At 35.9% G+C, this 17,925-nt stretch overlaps 2 protein-coding genes across 2 annotated transcripts; one reads left to right on the top strand and one right to left on the bottom strand.

The window, feature by feature from the left end:
• Window positions 1-304: 304 nt before the first annotated feature.
• On the bottom strand, window positions 305-8,756 carry LOC119997224 (cullin-1-like). Its single transcript, XM_038844104.1, has 20 exons — window positions 8,518-8,756; window positions 7,693-7,836; window positions 7,499-7,598; window positions 5,902-6,087; window positions 5,619-5,666; window positions 5,326-5,529; window positions 5,122-5,199; window positions 4,448-4,537; window positions 4,232-4,312; window positions 4,040-4,102; window positions 2,986-3,021; window positions 2,811-2,897; window positions 2,584-2,733; window positions 2,442-2,497; window positions 2,188-2,308; window positions 1,872-2,033; window positions 1,615-1,758; window positions 1,276-1,494; window positions 1,019-1,186; window positions 305-924 (listed from the first exon to the last, which is right to left on the bottom strand). The coding sequence occupies exons 2-20, from the start codon at window positions 7,830-7,832 to the stop codon at window positions 823-825; spliced, it is 2,235 nt and encodes a 744-aa protein (XP_038700032.1). The 5' UTR covers window positions 7,833-7,836; window positions 8,518-8,756; the 3' UTR covers window positions 305-822.
• Window positions 8,757-15,762: 7,006 nt separating this feature from the next.
• On the top strand, window positions 15,763-16,342 carry LOC120003018 (flowering-promoting factor 1-like protein 3). Its single transcript, XM_038851909.1, has one exon. It carries the CDS (start codon window positions 15,813-15,815, stop codon window positions 16,110-16,112), a length of 300 nt encoding a protein of 99 aa, XP_038707837.1. The 5' UTR covers window positions 15,763-15,812; the 3' UTR covers window positions 16,113-16,342.
• The last annotated feature ends 1,583 nt before the right edge of the window (window positions 16,343-17,925 follow it).

The raw sequence follows: 17,925 nt of genomic DNA, 5'->3' as shown, positions 1-17,925 counted from the left end.
CATTTTCCATCGTACAAGCAAATCATATGGAAAGCTACATCCACCTTCCCAGCATTGGCACCGAATCCACTCGGAGAACTTGGTCATCACAACCAGCAGGAGATCCATCTGCAACAAAGACTCAAAGTCAAACATGATCCTGTTGCAATGCTTTGCCATCGCAAAAAGCAAAGAAGAAGACCATTCCAACAAAACTCGGCACAATTCTCACCACGATTCTACTCAGATCTAACGGAAGATGTTGAAAAGATCAAATTTCCACCAAGTACCTGAAGGTGACACAAATCTTCCTACCACAGCATCATTAGCATCTTATCACACTAGCTCAACTTAATTCGATCAATGTGTACGAGAAAATAAGTTACAGAATCACATAAAATATATGGACAAATCCATAACATTCGATGCTTGCGTTACATGACAGACCATTCACCTGTAACTTCTACAGGATATATCAACATGAACCCGAGCAGGATTAAAATACATTTTCTTTGGTTCTTTGGAGGCTTGGCAAAGGAGCAAATTAACAAAAAGTACTAAATGTCATGGGATGGGCTCGCATCAAAACGACGAAGAGGATGGTTGTGTTGGTGCTTCAAACCTCTCCATTGTGGACAGACAGCTTGTGGAAATTCTCCAAACCTGACCTTGGGCAAAATTTACAAGTATCCTCCAGTTCTTTCTAAACAATCACCAAAAGAGGATTCATATGGTAGTAGCATTTACATATGTTCGTTCTCCTTTCCCCAAGCACCGACACTTATGACGTGAAATTCGCAGAACACAATTCACCATTCCTTCAGGCTGAATAGCAAGGGCATGTCATGCCAAGTATCTGAACAAGTTGGGGTTATCTTTGTCACGTTCAAGATAATCTCGAGTAATCAGATCTTCAATTCGCTTTTTAATAGCCTTAAAATCAGGCTGCAAAATGCACATTTCAATTAATACTACTGAATTTTAGCTAAGGAAAAGAAAAAGATAAAACCAAGGATACACAAGAAGCCGTCATTCGAACCTTGAACATGCGACCTAACTGTTCGACACATTCCATGACCAATTGTTGGTGTCCCAAAACTTTCCGTGATTTCATGATGCGCACAATTGAGGCATCAATGGCATATCGTCTGTCCTTGTCAACATCTTCAATTACTTTCTTCTTTTCATCCACAGGAGGGAGAGGAATCTGCATGTTGAAAAAGTATGATATAACAGTTAGGAAGTAAGACTAGATTTACGTCATAAGAAAAGAAGGCAGGGAGCTTATGTTCTTACCTTAATCCTCCTCATCTTGTCAGTGAACTTGGAGTTGAACTCGAAGTAGTCGGTAGGAGAGATTGTTTTTGTATTTGGCTCTTTGTTAAGTATTTTATATTTTGCACACGAGAGAGAATGTAGCAATCTAACAACATCATCATCGGTCAAGTTTAACTGAGACACTATTTCTGAATAACTCAACCGGTCCGCAGAATTGAAAAGCAAGAGGGCAGAAGCCTACAAACATATCAGCCCAAAATTAGGCAATAAGGAAACGAAATAAATAAACTGCCTCCCAAAACAAAATAACTGTAAAATATAAAACACAGGTTGAGACGAATTTCATTAATATAAAACCTGATAAGTTGTCACAATTAGCTCCATGGTTTTGGGTTCAAACTTTCCAATAAGATTACAAGTACCCAATGAGTATATCCAAGTGAGCTTTCTGTGCTTCGTCTTCGTCTGATAAAATTCCTTGAAAACTTCAACGCATTTAACCTACACAAGATGCAATAAATATAGATGTTAGCAACTTTTGAGATTAACTCTGCAACCTCTATTTTTGTCATTTGTTCAACAAAGTTATCCATATTAAAAATAACTGAACTCACCATCTCTGCAGGAAGATTGAGATCAAAGGACTTGTAACTAGGCCAAAAGCCAGTTGTCAAAACAGTAACTGTCAAATCAATCCCTGGATTTGCTTGAGAATTGTTACTTAAATACTCCTCAAAACTGGTTTGATTCTCTCTTGCCAGTGTCAAATCCGTAACCTAGATGGTACCAAAGCCAAGTTCAAGAAGACTCAAAGTCAATAACCCCAATTGGCCAATATAGTAGCAAAAACACATTAGATTAAAAGAAATCATTAGTTCCAACATGACCTCCAAACTCTCAATTTGCAAATGATGATATAAAACAACTGACCATTCCCTCCATTTTTGAGGTGAATTGACCACCACATTGCTGCTTTAGCTTTGTCAGAATGCTTCTCTCGTGGTCATCATTAGCACTCTTATCAAAAAGAAGCCGCCGGGCAAGTTTTTTCCTGTCAGCAGTTAACATCATTCATTTATCAGCAAGTATTTCCTATCCTCAGAATTGCCCCAGTTCCTGATCATATGGCAATAATAGGGGTATAGAATCACATCATCTTAGCATTGGGTAATATAAGCATTTACCTATAGAATTCAGCAAACAAATCTTTGTCACTTATATAAGCAAGCAGCTTTACTACCTGTAATTGATAGCAATTTTGGTTACAATATGTTCAATATAAAGTTTTTATACATGACAGATAATTGCAACGAGAGCCTAGTCAACCTTTTCCAGCGTTTCTTCAATGACTTCATCACTTAGTTTCTCACTCCCACCTTTCTTAAGAATATTGTCACAAAAGGTGGCTAGTAGCTCCGCACTAGAGCTTACAGCCACACACTTATTGCAGAAGATTTCAAATGCTTCCTTGAGTGCCTGGAGAACAGAACAAAGCATGACAAAAAAGAACAAAGATGTAATCATGCAATCCTTGAGCCATTTAAAAAACAAACCTTGCGGAAGAGAGTATGATTCTGGAAACAATTATTCACATATGCTACGTATTTGTCATGCAGCTCAATCACCTTCCTGACAAAAACCTGAAAACCACAGCCAATTAAGTTCCTTCCCAAGGGAAGGAGTTAGTCAATTCAAGCACACAACATTACTAAACATTACTAAGTCTACCTGCTCCTGCAAACCAACTATATCCCTTTTATCTGCCTGCAAAGGGAGTAGAAACACGATGTCACGTCAGTCAAATTAGTATCAAGCATAGAATAATCGTCACAACTATAGCATCGATAACAAGATCAAAGCTTCCTTAAACCACACTATATGTGGAGAGTCTGGAGACATTCTATTTTCCCCCTTATCCCCCATTTCCCCATCCCCTAGCAAAGTCAATTTCTTCTAATGATATATTTCATATTTTTTCTTCGAAAATACAATTACAAGACAAGGACATGTAATAGACAGAAGAAGCACTCTTCAGAGGGAACAACCATTTTGGAAATAGAGTATTTTATATAACAAAGCGTAGCAAGCATACAGCATGCAACAAAAGCTGATAATTAGATTAAGAAGACAACCTCAGGTTTCTAAGAAGCACAACTTACATAAAAGCACAAATCTCAGTAACTTAAAGTTAGAATAAGCACATTCTTGGGAAAAAAATTCAAGAGTAAGTACAGTATAACCCAAAACTAAATTCACATCTGTAGAGATATGAACCCTTATAATGTTTACTATCCTCTAAAAAAACTATGGTTATAGCTGAAAAGTTAAAAAAAAAAAAAAAAACATAGGTGCGATGGAAAGAAAAACCCTACGCTATACCAGAAACAAATCATTTCTCATAAAATTTAGCCCTAAACAGTCAATATGACATAACAAAAAACTAATAAATGCAACAAATTTTGGAAATTGGCAAAACAATGATTCAAAATTTTGCTGCACCACCAAGTGACCTAGACAAATCCACGAAGATGGTGTAATTCAAAACTCACATATCTTGTTTCTTATACCTCCTTCAAAGCTTCAACCGTGTATCAAACACAAATAAACACCCAATAATTATATATGAACTAAATCTGCATAGGGCCCAAAATCCTTCCACTCCATCTGGGCCCAAATCAGCACGGATGAGAAGCTAAACCTTACCACAAGCAGTGTGACAAACTTGCACGTGCTTATTCAATCAATCTACCATGAAAAAGACAAAGAAAGAGAATATTGTAACCTTCTTATTGCTTGCAGCATCCTCGGCCTGCTTGACCAAAGCTGTACCTTCAGCAGTAACATGCTGCATCAAAAAAGAATGCAGAACAGTTTATCACAAGGGAGGAGAAACATATAGGGGATATCAGAGAGTCAGCAACAAGATTCGAATTTGATATTAAACAAAAGCAAAACAAAGGTGAAGCTTACTGACCTGCTTAAATATACTAGAAACAGGATCTAGGCCTTTAGGAATTTTAGAGAAAAGTCTGAACATTCTTGACAAATCTTCTACCTATCACACCATGGAAAATATTGAAAGAAAGGCAACCATTTTTGAATCACAGAAATATCCAAAAGAAAAACACGAACAATTACTCAACTAATCAAACAGCCTGAGTAAAAAGGTTTTTAGTACGAGAATAAGTACCTTGTCATCTCTAAGCAGCGCATGGCATCCAGAATGCTCTTTCTCAAGAAGCTGGTTGGCAACTACAGACAACAACTCATGTTGAACTTTCTGCAATGGTTAAGGAGGACTATGAGTATTAAAAACTACCCCACACCAACCAACCAACGCTTCCAACCCTCCAATCTCAAAGGATAATAAAAAATAAAAGATATTGGAATATATTATCAAGAAGTTAACTTATTGGGTTGAATGACAAAGTAACTAATCTTAACATGGTATCGGAGCGGGAGGTCTTGAGTTAGCCTCGGCAATTTAAACTCCCAATTTATTGTTGCCCCAAATGTGGGCCTTTGTATGTGTTTGTTGTTACCCCAAGTGTAGGCCTTTGTGAGAGCCCCTATTGTTGGGCCTTGTTTGTTGTGCATGTGTTGGGTTGTCGGATTGTCTAGCCCACATGTGAGGGGAGTGTTGAAATATATATATATATAAATGGTGTGAAAGTCCCAACCCAACGAGTTAATTTATTGGATTGAATGGCAAAGTAACTACTCTTAACAAAAGACAACAATTTTTTTTTTATTTCAGTCACTAACCTTTTTCCCTACTAAACATAATCTAACACAGTAACACAACACTCTATATTCACGAATTTCACCCGTCGGACTTTAACGGATTAAATATAATACACAGACCTCGAGTAACTTGGGCTCACTGCTTGAATGCAAGTAATGAGAAACTCTATCTTTCTCCCGTCTTAGACACTCTTCAGCCTGGGATTGACAGGAAGATATATAAATCATCATGCATGATGAATATTGGAGTAAATTTGTACCCATTAAAAAGAATTATGAATATAAAAGCCTATCACAAATGACTAGCGAACAAAGGAAATTTACTTTTAACATATAATCAGGACAAGAATCTTCCAGAATCCAGTTTGATGCTTTCCGGGAATAATAAGCAGCAGTATCTTTAAGCATGGCCTCTTCAAAGTCATTTTCATAGTGATCCATGTGTGTCATTCCAATTTCAACAAATATGTCCAAGACATTCTTCAATAAAGCTCGGTCAATCTGCTCTCCCTCGCGTTCTTGATCAATCTGATTTGAAGCAGTATATGTGAAATAAACTAGGCTTGAACATAATAAACTAATAAAGAACACAGTAGACATGAAAACAGCAAACTTACCAGAGATATCACAGCATCCCTCACTTTTCCATTTAATTCCTGGTAGACCTGAAATCAAAGAAAATGTGTCTTTGCTATCTAGTGACATACATATACGTAATATCAGGAAATTTAACAGTGTACCAACGAAAATGATATCAAGTAAAGGTTGGAAGTGACCTCTTATGCAAATAAAGCTCATCACCAATCAAAAAACAATGAAATGAATGAAAATAAAGATGGAAGCTGAAAAAGGGATCAACACTAGAAGGCATCATCACATATGGGTTCAAACATGACACACCTGGTCACGGAAACAAATGAGTCCAACTTCGTTAAGGGGCGGAAGTGATCTCCGAGCTATAAAGTAGCGATCAAGATAATGGAAGAATCGAGATAGCCACCTGACCATAACTTTATGGTTCAACCATCTCTTAACAAGTTCCCTCAACATGAATTCATCATGCTTCTCTCTCAAGGATGGCAGCACCTGAATCAAAGAACAATAACTCTTTACTTGAAAATAGGGTAGCTACCAAACGAAATTATCAAAGTATGTTTTTTTACTTTTCTTTTTTAGAAGAAAAATAATAGACACAGCTTTCTTTTGCTAATCTGTAAAACACATTAGAAATACCATCCATGAGTTATTCCCTAAAACAATAATTAGTGACTTTGCATACAGATAAACGAAAAACTTATAGGGAATGCAACCCTTTTCAGCCAAGGTGAAGGTGAGGAAGGGCCTTGGCAAAATACATGTCAACAAGTTGGGCCCTTTGGCCCTCCCCCTAAAAGGCCTGCCCAACTTGTTGACATGGTATCGAAGCAAATGTGGGCTCTATAACGGCTCTACTCCACATGTTGGGCCTTGGGCAAAGATACCCAGTCCACACGTGTGGGGGAGTGTCAGAATATCCCACATCGGGTAATAACCCAAGCAAAGTGTTATATATATGGGACAAGCCTTCCTCCCCTTAATAGGCCTTTTAGGGGGAGGGCCAAAGGGCCCAACTTGTTGACAATACATAAACCTTGGAAACTGTTATTCTTTGTTCAAAGGAAAGCAATCACAGAGAAATCAACCCACAAGTGGAAAGTTCACACTAAAACTACTAATCATGTTGAAGAAAGCAGTAGCACGTCACTATTTACACTTATTCTTAGAAGGTTAGTCATTACAGTGACAAAACTTTCTAATTGCAAGGGTTTGACATTGTAAAACATCCAAGGAGAATTAACATCACTATATAAAGCGTGCAAACCATGCACCTTCAATTTACTTCTGTGTACACTTGTACACGAGTTGTGTCCTCCTATCCCATGCCTTCAGTAAATGTTATGAAGTTGTCCTGAATAGATATATCGCTTAAGATTGTTGTTTTCCATCTTGTAAGGTAAACAGACAACACTAGAATTGTCCATTCTTCCTTGGTGATTAGACACAAAGAACTACCATGCAGTTTAACTATTTATGTTGGCTAAAACAACAACGAGAACATTCTATCCAAGACTATGCATTAAAACAACAAATTGATCAAACTCGAAGTGTTAAGAAACTATTCTGAAATATATAACAAACAATAAAACTACAAAGGAGAATTGTCCAATTTTTCAAGCAACGAACAGAATCTCATAATTTTCAAGGCAACCTAGCAGAATAGGAAGAAATGAAGAATGCCACCATGCCTTGGGTTGATAATATACGAAACACCAAACCAAGGAAAAATGAACTGCTATTTCTAGCTATATCCATCCTCGGCCAATCTCAAAAGGGGGCCAGACTCAAAATTGATCAGGACAACCTATAATATTGCAAATTCAAGAAAAATATGTCTTCTACAATATGAATATGACCAACATAATTTAAGAAGGAAAACAACATATATAACATGTCTTACTATTGCACTAATGTACTCCTCAAAAGATTCGCGATACTTGTCGTACAGTTGCTGGGAGTAGTCGTGTGGCGGTTTTTGAGTACACATGTTGTAGATGGTCCTAATAGCACGATCAAGAACTTCCCCAATCAGGCAAAGATCAAGCAGTAAATATGAACAAGCATATACAGATAATTTGACAAAGTAATGCACACGTGTAGAGCATCATGTAGTCCTCAGAGCTGAACTGTGGCTCGGGCAGCCCTTCTAAAATGTTCTTCAGCTTGGTGATCCCCTTCTGCATGAACTCCCATCCTTGCTCCAAGTCAATCGTCTTCCGCTCATTCATCGTCATGAATCTGCCCATAATTGGATCAACCAAGAGGTAAAAACAATGGCCAAGTTATACTACTCTAAAGGACCTGATCCACCGAATAAACAGCGAACATCCACTAGAGAAAACAAAAGTACAAAACGAGTAATATCCATGACTTTATATAGGCAAACAAGCTTGAACAATTGGACTAGACTCCTATTACCTTTATAAAAGAAACACTTTTAAAAAGGAACCAACTTCTTACAAGGTAGACTACTAATTAATCCGGCAGACACATATCCAATTAACAGCGCAAATGTTAAACCCGAACCGCCTTCAAAACTTACTTCAAATAAAACCTAAAAAAAAAATCGACTAGCAGTAAACCCTGGAACTCCTCTTCGGCAGCAAAGAAAACGCGAAAAAGAACAAACCAAAAGCCCTAGATAGTGTTGCAGGTATCTGTTCGGTATAGCTGCTCTGAGATGGCAGAATGTTCTTTCTCGCAATTTCTAGACAACCAGACAGAGCTCAATATTCCAATTTCCAACAATCGTCTCAACCACAAAGCGATTGCTCAAAAATGAGAACATAATTTAATGCTGAAAAAGGCAACAAAATCCTTAGACGCGATTACAGATATCAAACGACAAAACGATGGCAGATATGCACAAATACATATCTAGCTTATCGAACGGAAAAATAGAGAGAGAAAGAGAAAAACCTATCAGAGAACGGGTGTCGAAGGAGGCGAGAGGTCGGACAGAGCTAGCGTTTATGGGGGGAGAGAGAGAGAGAGAGAGAGTGTTGGTTGGAGATGTGATTCTCTTTTTTCACTGTGAGAATGGATGCTACGAACTGAATTTTGATATTAAATGGTCAATAACTCCAACGATGAGAGAATCATGTGTTGAGGTACAATTCCAACTGGTTATTTGTCCTTTGAACAAGCTTGGCACTAATTAGTTTAGAGGTAAACTCTTGGACTTCGATTCTTAGTGGAAGGCTGGAAGCAATGTATTGTATTAAGGCTTTCCCTAACTTACTCGGTTGTCAGGTTTAGCTTCTGTGTGTCATCTATTGTTGATACTAAGTAATAGTCAAAAATTTATATCGATTTTTCAGGATATTATGAATTGATCAAATACATCATGGCAAATTCTTCAAAAAAAATGGAGTCTCCCACAATGGAATCTAATAAGTCATATTTCGGAGTAAGTGTTTATATAATATTTTTTTTATCCGAAGAAATGGTTCATTGAAATAATGAGTCACCATTGATAACGACACATATGTTATCACCAAAACTCAAACTTGACATCAGATGTGAAATCTCTACGTGCGCGAATTTGGAAAATCCGAATTTAGATTCATATCAGATGTTCAAAGATCAAACTTGTATAGTATTGATGTCTGTTAAAAAAATAAAAAATAATGTGGCAATCTCCTGCACCAGTGTATTTGAAGGAAAATTATGGTTCTCCCAATTTGAACCATTAGTTTCTATGACGAAGGGCCCATTTTGGTGCCAGAGCTTTGTAACCTCCTCCCTCCAAGAATACTGAAAAGCTCCCTAGGGCTATAATGTGGCCCATTAATGGCTATCTTCGGCCCAATGAATCAAAGTAGTCCAGCCCATGAAAAAATTTGACAAAAATTGGGCTTGGTGGGCTTAGAAAGTAAAATAAGCGGGTTGGGCTGTGACAACAATGAGCATCCGGGAATCGAACCCAGGTCAGTGCCGTGGGAGGGTACTATGATACCACTACACTAGATGCGCCTCTCTGAACTCTCCTTGAACGAGCTCTCTAAACAACAATTTATAACCATGTCTAAGTCTAACTAAGCTGTCCAGCATCTGATTTTCTGGCTTTTCTGGCTCTGTGTTGGTCTCGTCTACTTCTTTTGGGCCGCATGAGGCCAGATATTTCAACTCCCAAGTCTTTGAATGGGTCCCAAAGTCATTATTTTCTTGGGCCAGATTGGGGGCCCGTATGGCCGTATCTAGATATCATATTATCATACTACGAACACCTCATTCCTTGGCCCAAAATGAAGGGCCCAGTTATTCTGCTCAAAAGTACCCAAAAGTCCGAAATGTTTGTTTCATCTAATCAGTAATCACTACTCTTTTTTAGCAAGGTCATTAAAACCAGACCGGCCAGCTCGACAAGTTTGTCAATGGATCGACCCTGTATCTGGTCCGGTTTATGGTCCGTAAACCGGTGAAACAGGATTCAACCTTTTTATCATTACTTCCCGTCCAAATCCAAAATGGTACAAATCCTCACATAATCACATTTCCTACACAAAGTGGTAATGTCTAGCAAAAGACGAAGACAATCTCTGTCAAACACAAACATGACTACCTACATCATTTCCTTAAACCTTAAAAAACAATCTAGAATGGCTGCTGTCGTAAGTCTCACGCTCATCTTGGTATTCTATTTGAATGATTGAATATTATAGCTAAAATATATAGCTTTGTTAGATTAGGGGAATTGATCCTACAATTATTCTTAACTTTATTCTTAATCTCAATGTATTTTTGTTTAATAATCAAAGTTAGGCATAAACCCTTAATTATGAAAGAGATAGATTACCCTAAATCATTCTCAATTAATTAATTTGAACCCAAAACTCCCTCTTACTTTACAAGGAAAAATTCCCATTCATGCATCGCCATGCACCAACGTTGTTAAGAAATGCTAATTTTGCCTTTTTATGAAGCCAACAATTTTTTTCTCACAATATTTTTAGAGGTGTTGTGGAGAATATGTTCATATAATTATATAATATGTATCTAAATTTAATCTAAAGATAGTTAGATATATACCCATCCAACCTATGATTAAGATGGATAAACGTTGAAACTTGGAGTAATACCCATGTGACCACGCATTGAGTTTTACTTCAATTTATTCTATCGTCATGTGAGAAATTTCTATGCTTTCGAGCCTGACTGTTTGAGTTCAAAATCAAGCTTGTATAGTGTCATTCTCGATAGCTAAAAAAAAAAAGAGTGGAAGCTTGCTTTAGGAGAGAATTAATCCTTTGTTTTTGTTCTAATTAATTAAGCCTATAGTTATCATATATAATTGAGTATTCCTTTGACATTTTTGTTTAGTGGTATCCAGTTAATTGCCTCTCCCTTTTATTTTGGATTGATTTTAAAAAAAAAGAAATAAAAGGAGATACTCTACTTAATTAGGTAAGAGCTTAGGTCATAAATATTATTCTTACATGTTGCGTACATGCACATAAAGATTAATTGTTGATTACTTAATTGATTAACACAGAGATTCACATTCTTTTCTCTTAATCAACGAATGATGTTCATGGACGTACCGTGCAGATTACAGAGTACTAATCATCACATCATTAATGGAATAATTATACAAAGAAAAATGGTTTTTGGTTATACTTAAGAAAAGAGAAACGTAATGTCAATGATGTTTCACTTGGTTGGTTTAGGTAGAGAATATTTCTTTTTCTTCTTCTAATTAATCCAACAAAATAATGGAGATCTTGCTTCATTAATACAAGCACACACCTAATATTATTCGATCTTAATAAAGTTGAAGACTTATTTTTTTTAATCGAGAACGACGCCAAAAAAACTTGTCGATCATTTGAACATTCGATATACATATAAACTTGGGCCGTGCATGAGAATAAAAAAGTTTATCACCTAATGACATGGTAAATTAGACCAAAACACAGAGTTTGACCACAAGGATGTTACTCCTAAGGAGAATCGAGCTAAAGATTTTCCGAATACATATGATTTTGCTCAGAAAAATTTCACTACTAAATTATCATCGAAGTGGTTTTATTAACATTAAAGACACAATAGCCTTTAAACTTGAGAGCAGGTTCAATTTGATTCGCCAACTTCAAAGTGTATTAATATATAGAGATGCTTCCATATGCAAATCATATATAGAAAGTTATGGGTGTGCATTTTTCACTCTTTGTGTGGGGTCCAAACTAATGGGTCCTACAGCAAAACACAAAAATTAAAATCGCATCCTATTGTAAAAAGCGAACGCCCGTCAACGCCTGTATTACAAGCATATGTATGTATGTATGTATGTATGTATTGTAAGAAACATTTTCAAACTAATCACATGCGGGCCAATGCTTTCGAGTTTTTGTTCCTAATAATTATTGTGGAGGAAAATTTTCACAATCAATGATTTGTAACTGAAGGCCACCGACAAACCTGCAAACCTCATAGAAGACATTAGAGGTTCCTCAATCGGAGGAGTTCCAATTGAGGAAGCTCGGACGATTAAGTCAGTCATGTATATCAACATCATGACTGATTGGAAATTGAGGATGATGAATTAATAGTAATTAGGTCATACATATCATTGATTCGTGGTCAATGTTGACTAAGTTGAATGAAGATATTTGGTTATTACAATTATCTCGTTCATACACTTAAAGAAATTACTTTCAAATGATTAATTAGACTCGATTTCAAATTGAAATCCTAGATATTTTCAAGAACTTATACTAGATCGAGACAATTAAACCAATTATCAAATGACTTTAGTAGTGACTAAGATGGCTCAATATGCTTTTTTCTTCAACAAAAAAAAAGAGAGAAAAAGTTTAATGATGAAAGGCATATACACTCAAAAAGGAAAAAAAAAATTGAAGCAAGAAGTAGATATATATATATATATATAGTTTGGTTAAACATAGGGTTTGGCTTTTCTTCTATTCACATGGGCTTGTAGAGATTTTTTTGAATGAAATCGCTTTCATCTTGTATATATACACAAAGACATGTGGAGCCTTGACTTATAATGATTCGCGCCATGTGTGATAAAGATGATTAAAGCTAGGCAGGATGGAGATATATGTTGAAAATGTTCCATCTTAGGACAGAAGTAAGATCATGTAAGAAAAGCTGATGTGGCATGTCGAGAAACCTCAGTAGGGTTTGTAGATTTTGAGAATCATTATGTCCTAGCTGGAAAAGCATATTTATCATGACGTGGACAATCTTCCTTCTGCTATGCCACCTCATACATACACACATATATTCCTTTTCCGATAAAATATCCTTATTTGAGCTAAATTAACTACCTCTCCTTTTAAATCCTTGAATCTTATTAGCATTTTCAGCACAATTATACACATCAACAATATTGTTCACCTTGAGTTGTCCAGTTCTTGTGGTACAAAGGGTCAGCATGGCTTAATATGCCTTTCTAGGAGGTCACTCATCTCAATAGTGCGCTCGTGGAAGCACGCTTAACTGCAGAGTTACTACGGGATGTTATCCCCTAGGATAACGCGTTGTTGATGGTTAGGAATTTGAATTATCTATATATAACATATTTGACCAAATGTTAAGATTAAACCTTAAATCAAATCCTAAACCCTAAATCCTAAAAATTAAAACCTAAACCATAAACAATAAAGGCTAAATCCTAAACCCTAAAAACTAAATCATAAATCTTTTCTTTTTATTAATTATTTTATAAATCTTAAATCAATTTTATTCTCATGCGTGCATTTTGTTAGATCTAAAGGCTTAAAAGTAGAGATATTTATTTAAGCTAAAATAAGAATGTTGTTACTTGAGAATTTATAATTATAATAATAACAATAAACTAGCTTAATTTTAGAGATCGTTCTTTATGCAAATTGGTTTTGGATTAATGCACGTATAGAAAAGAATCATATTCTGAACTTAAAAAAGTTGCAAGTAGTCATTTCTTTTTTCCATGCATGGTTCATTTAATCTAGTGAAATCTTGACACCTAGTGAATTGAAGAAGTAACAATTTCAAAAAGGAATTGGTTAAATTAACAAATTGATGAAAAAGAGAAATTCAAAAATGGGTGGTCCAAAACAAATGAAGAGATTGAGAGGAATTATTGTTCTAGCTAGCTAGGATCCATTTATAGAAGATGACAAACAATTTATCCAAAAATCTTTATGGTGGGTTTGGTTGGGTTTGTAGTCTCTCTCAAATATGGATTTATGGACCATATTGTCACGAGGAGTGGGTTGAGAAAAAACTGAGGCAGGTGTGCCGCCAAAAAGAGAGAATGTTTGTAGTCCTAAAGCCCTACATTTTTGGGTAAACCAGAATCTATAGCTTTTACATGCTTTATTGTAATGTTACATATAGACATAAGTCTTTACTACTTGTGTTTTGTGTCTAAATATTGCATTGTATTATATATGTTTAGTTTGTAAATACAAGAGTAAACCCTAATTACCTATTAAAATGACCACTCTTAACCCTAATTTTAATTGTTAGCTGTAATGTGTCTTCTAAATATGAAAGTATGCATGAATACATCTTTTCTTTTGTTAAGTAAGCGGGATGAGAGACTCGAACTTGGGTACTATCAAGTCAAGTATATATTTTAACCAACCACTTAGCAATAGGTTAGCTGGTTATCTCTCCTCACTTAGGGCATAAAGAATCTCGCACGAGGTCGGGAGTTTAATTTTAAGCTGGCACAACTATATCCAAGTGATTTGCACTCTGTCTCAGTCCAACTAACATGTCAGACGGATTTTTGCGTGCCCGACCTGAATTTGAACTTAGTGGGTTGTCCAAAGAGCACGCATGCTGAGTTGTTCTCAGTTGTAAAAAAAAATATATGCCTTAATCACCTCAGTTGAAGGTTTGCGATCATTGAAAACCAATCACTAAAACCAGCAATTAGGCACAAACCCAATCACCAAAACCAGCATTGAAGGAAACCAATTAAACTGGCCCCACCTTCTTTTTTCTGAAGCACACTCAATTCCCAATTAAGAAAAATAAAAAAAAAATTGAGAATCCATGTTTTATTCTAGTCCCACCAACACACATTGAGTTCGAAGTTCCATTGATCTTTGCTTTGCCCATAACCAGTCTACATTCCTTGAGCATCCTCTCCACTCCCGCAAAATTTTATTCCATCTACCATATATAATATTAATTGTTATATCTATTTGTCTTTGTTACTTAAGGATACAAGGAATAATATTCTGAAAGCTTTATCCATATTATTCTATCTTATTTTCCTTTTGTTTGAATGTATTTAGTCTCACGGTCAGATCCACATAACCTAACTGAGTAATTTATAATAAAGATCAATTTCCTTTTACATAACCAGTAACGCTCAAGTATCATAGGCGACAACCCAAAAGAACAAAATCATACGGACTTACACCTCAAATAGACAATATTGATTTGTAATGTTTGAGGTGAATTTTCTAACAATTGGAAGATGCTTCGATACGAATATCGCAACTTCTGGCACGTACCTTAGACTAGTATAACAATTTTTATTGTGATAGCTACACCAACAATAAACTTAGTCATCATTTTCTTTCACGTAACCAAGAACACTTCAGTATCATAGACGACAACCCAAAAGAACAAAGTCGTACGGACTTACATCTCCAACAGACAATATTGATTTGTTATGTTTGAGATGGGTTTTCTAACAATTGTGACCATCAACGTCCGATCTTTTTTTGGAAGATGCTTCAATACGAATATCAACTTCTGGTACGTACCTTAGACTAGTGTAACAATAAACTTAGTCATCATTTTCTTTTCATATATATATATAGCTAGGTTTCTCTAGAAACAGTAGTCACAATCTCATTCTGTCAATTTTCTTCTTCTTCAAAACAACGACAAAGATTCCCAATTTCTATTACACAAACCTATATACACTGAAAGACTTAAAAGAGAAAGAAGAAAGAAAAAACAAAAAAGAGAGAGAACACAGGATTCCATTCAATCCGATCATACTCAGTCCCCCATCCAAACAAACCCCTAAGAAAATCTACACCCTCCATTGGGCCCCCCACCTTTGCCAGCCCCACATCCAAACAAACTCTAATTATCTAAATAATAATAATAATTATTATTATTATTATTTTATTCATAGAATTCTCCTATATATACATGAGGCCTACCATGTATTCCTCCATCACCAACTACATCTCCAAAAAAAACAGAGTCACTCCTACTCTTCTTAACTAAGAATGTCTGGTGTTTGGGTGTTCAAAAACGGCGTCGTTAGGCTCGACCCGGGAGCGGAGGGAAGGAAAGTGCTTGTCCATACACCTACAAACGAAGTGATAACATCTTATGCTGAATTGGAGAGTAAGCTAACTCCGCTTGGGTGGGAGAGGTACTATGATGACATGGACCTTCTTCAGTTCCACAAGAGATCCACCGTCCATCTCATCTCCCTCCCTAAAGATTTCTCCAAGTTCAAGTCCATGCATATGTACGATATTGTTGTCAAGAACCGCAATATTTTCGAAGTTAGGGACATGTGAGCTTGTTGTTGTCTTAGTGTCCTGTTTGTGTGTCTGTTTTAAGGTTTTCGAGTGCTGACATTGTTGTTTATGGTTTATGGTTTATGGTTTGTGGGTTCTTAACTTCTTATATATGGGGTTAGTACTTCCAAGTAAATGTGGTGAAGGGCTTGCTTTAATTTGTGTTGGTAAATGTCCTGTAAATTGTAATAGTGATCATTGGTCATGCAATGGCAATTCTCTTTCTTAAATTTTGTGTAAGTTTTTATGAAATTTGCACTTTTAGTATAGATTCTGTTTGGTAGAGTTTTATTTTTTAAATGATTAAATTAGCGATTTGACAGGATTACCATTAACTTAACCGACCCGTTTGACAGAGATTGAACCGCTAGCTTATAAGCTAACTCATTGGGCTCTACCAAACATGTCCATAATTTAATTCACACTTTCGACTCATGCAAATTTCAAATATTTGGTAATTAGTACACACATTTTCTTTAAGCTAAGGTCTTCGCAAGCAATGCACCACAATTTTTTTTATGACTGACAATTATGTTGAACTTCCTTTTCCTATTTGGGAAAATATTAAACATGAGTCGTTAGCACAAATATCAAGACAAAATCATTGTTCATTTTCTTCTTCTACTATGCAATTTGACATATTCTGAAATTTGCATCTTACAGTGCAAGAATAATCTGACAAAGTCCTCTGATCCATCTGTATTTGTTTTTTTTTAAAAATAAACGGTGGAGGAGGAATTGATCCCTAGTCATCAGAGTGATACACATCATCTTTATCACTCCAACTTATGGCTCTCGTGTCCATTTGTATTAGTTTTAAAGAGAGATTAGTGATTTTTTTTTTTGCTAATTATAGCCCAATAAGGTGATTGCTTAATTATGAATGCTCTTAGAACAATAGTCCATCAAATTGATATCAAATTCCCCCTTAATTGTGTAGTGAGGTTCATGGATTTTGGCATGGATAAGGGAAGAGAGAGGGGAAGTGACACGTGGCTCCTCAAATTTTAAGTTCAATAATGTTTTTTTTTTTTAAAAAAAAGCTGTATCCAAATGCATTTTTCAACTTTTTTTTGCCTTTCCTGATGAGATGTGGAGAGGATCGTGGGAGGCTTATTGTTTATGTCACGTGCGAAGGACACGTGTCTTCTGATAAGTGGATAATCTATCCAAATTCCTTGGAGAAACCAATGGTCATTCCTTCTCTCTCTGTCCCTTTGGAAGATCGGGGACATCCCATAAAATTCTCTATTTCACATCATTTCTTTTAACTTTCCTATCATTTAGTATTGTACTATATAAATTTTATAAAAACTAATCAACATTAATTAAGATTAAATTACACCCAAGACACTAGTTGAAGTGGTAAAAATGATGTGTATCACCATAATAACTAGGACTCGAATCCCTTTCCTTCATTTAAAAAAAAAAAACGATAAAATTAACTAAAAACGACATATAATGAGTTCATGAAAAATTACATTAGTGTCTTTTTTTTTACTAAGTAACATATAATTAGTTTGTGAGAATGAGTTCGAGGGAGAGAGTCGTATTATTTCCTCAAATAAATACGTGTGGACCTAAAAAGGCCGTCCAAAAGACACAATATCTTAGCCGTACTGAAATGTCATGGGTACATTCAACATTTTGATTTGATCCTGTAGAGGAGGATGACCGGCACTGCTTCTTTTGAAGCAGGAATTAATGCATGCATGGCCATGTTAATTCACGTAATAACACAAAGAATACTTAACCCAGTTTTTACTCTTTTGACCTCTTGTGCAATCACGCGTATATATAGGTATCCAAATTG

Source organism: Tripterygium wilfordii, chromosome 1, assembly GCF_013401445.1.
Source record: "Tripterygium wilfordii isolate XIE 37 chromosome 1, ASM1340144v1, whole genome shotgun sequence".
Taxonomy (NCBI): domain Eukaryota; kingdom Viridiplantae; phylum Streptophyta; class Magnoliopsida; order Celastrales; family Celastraceae; genus Tripterygium; species Tripterygium wilfordii.
This window is presented reverse-complemented; position numbering and strand designations above follow the sequence as displayed.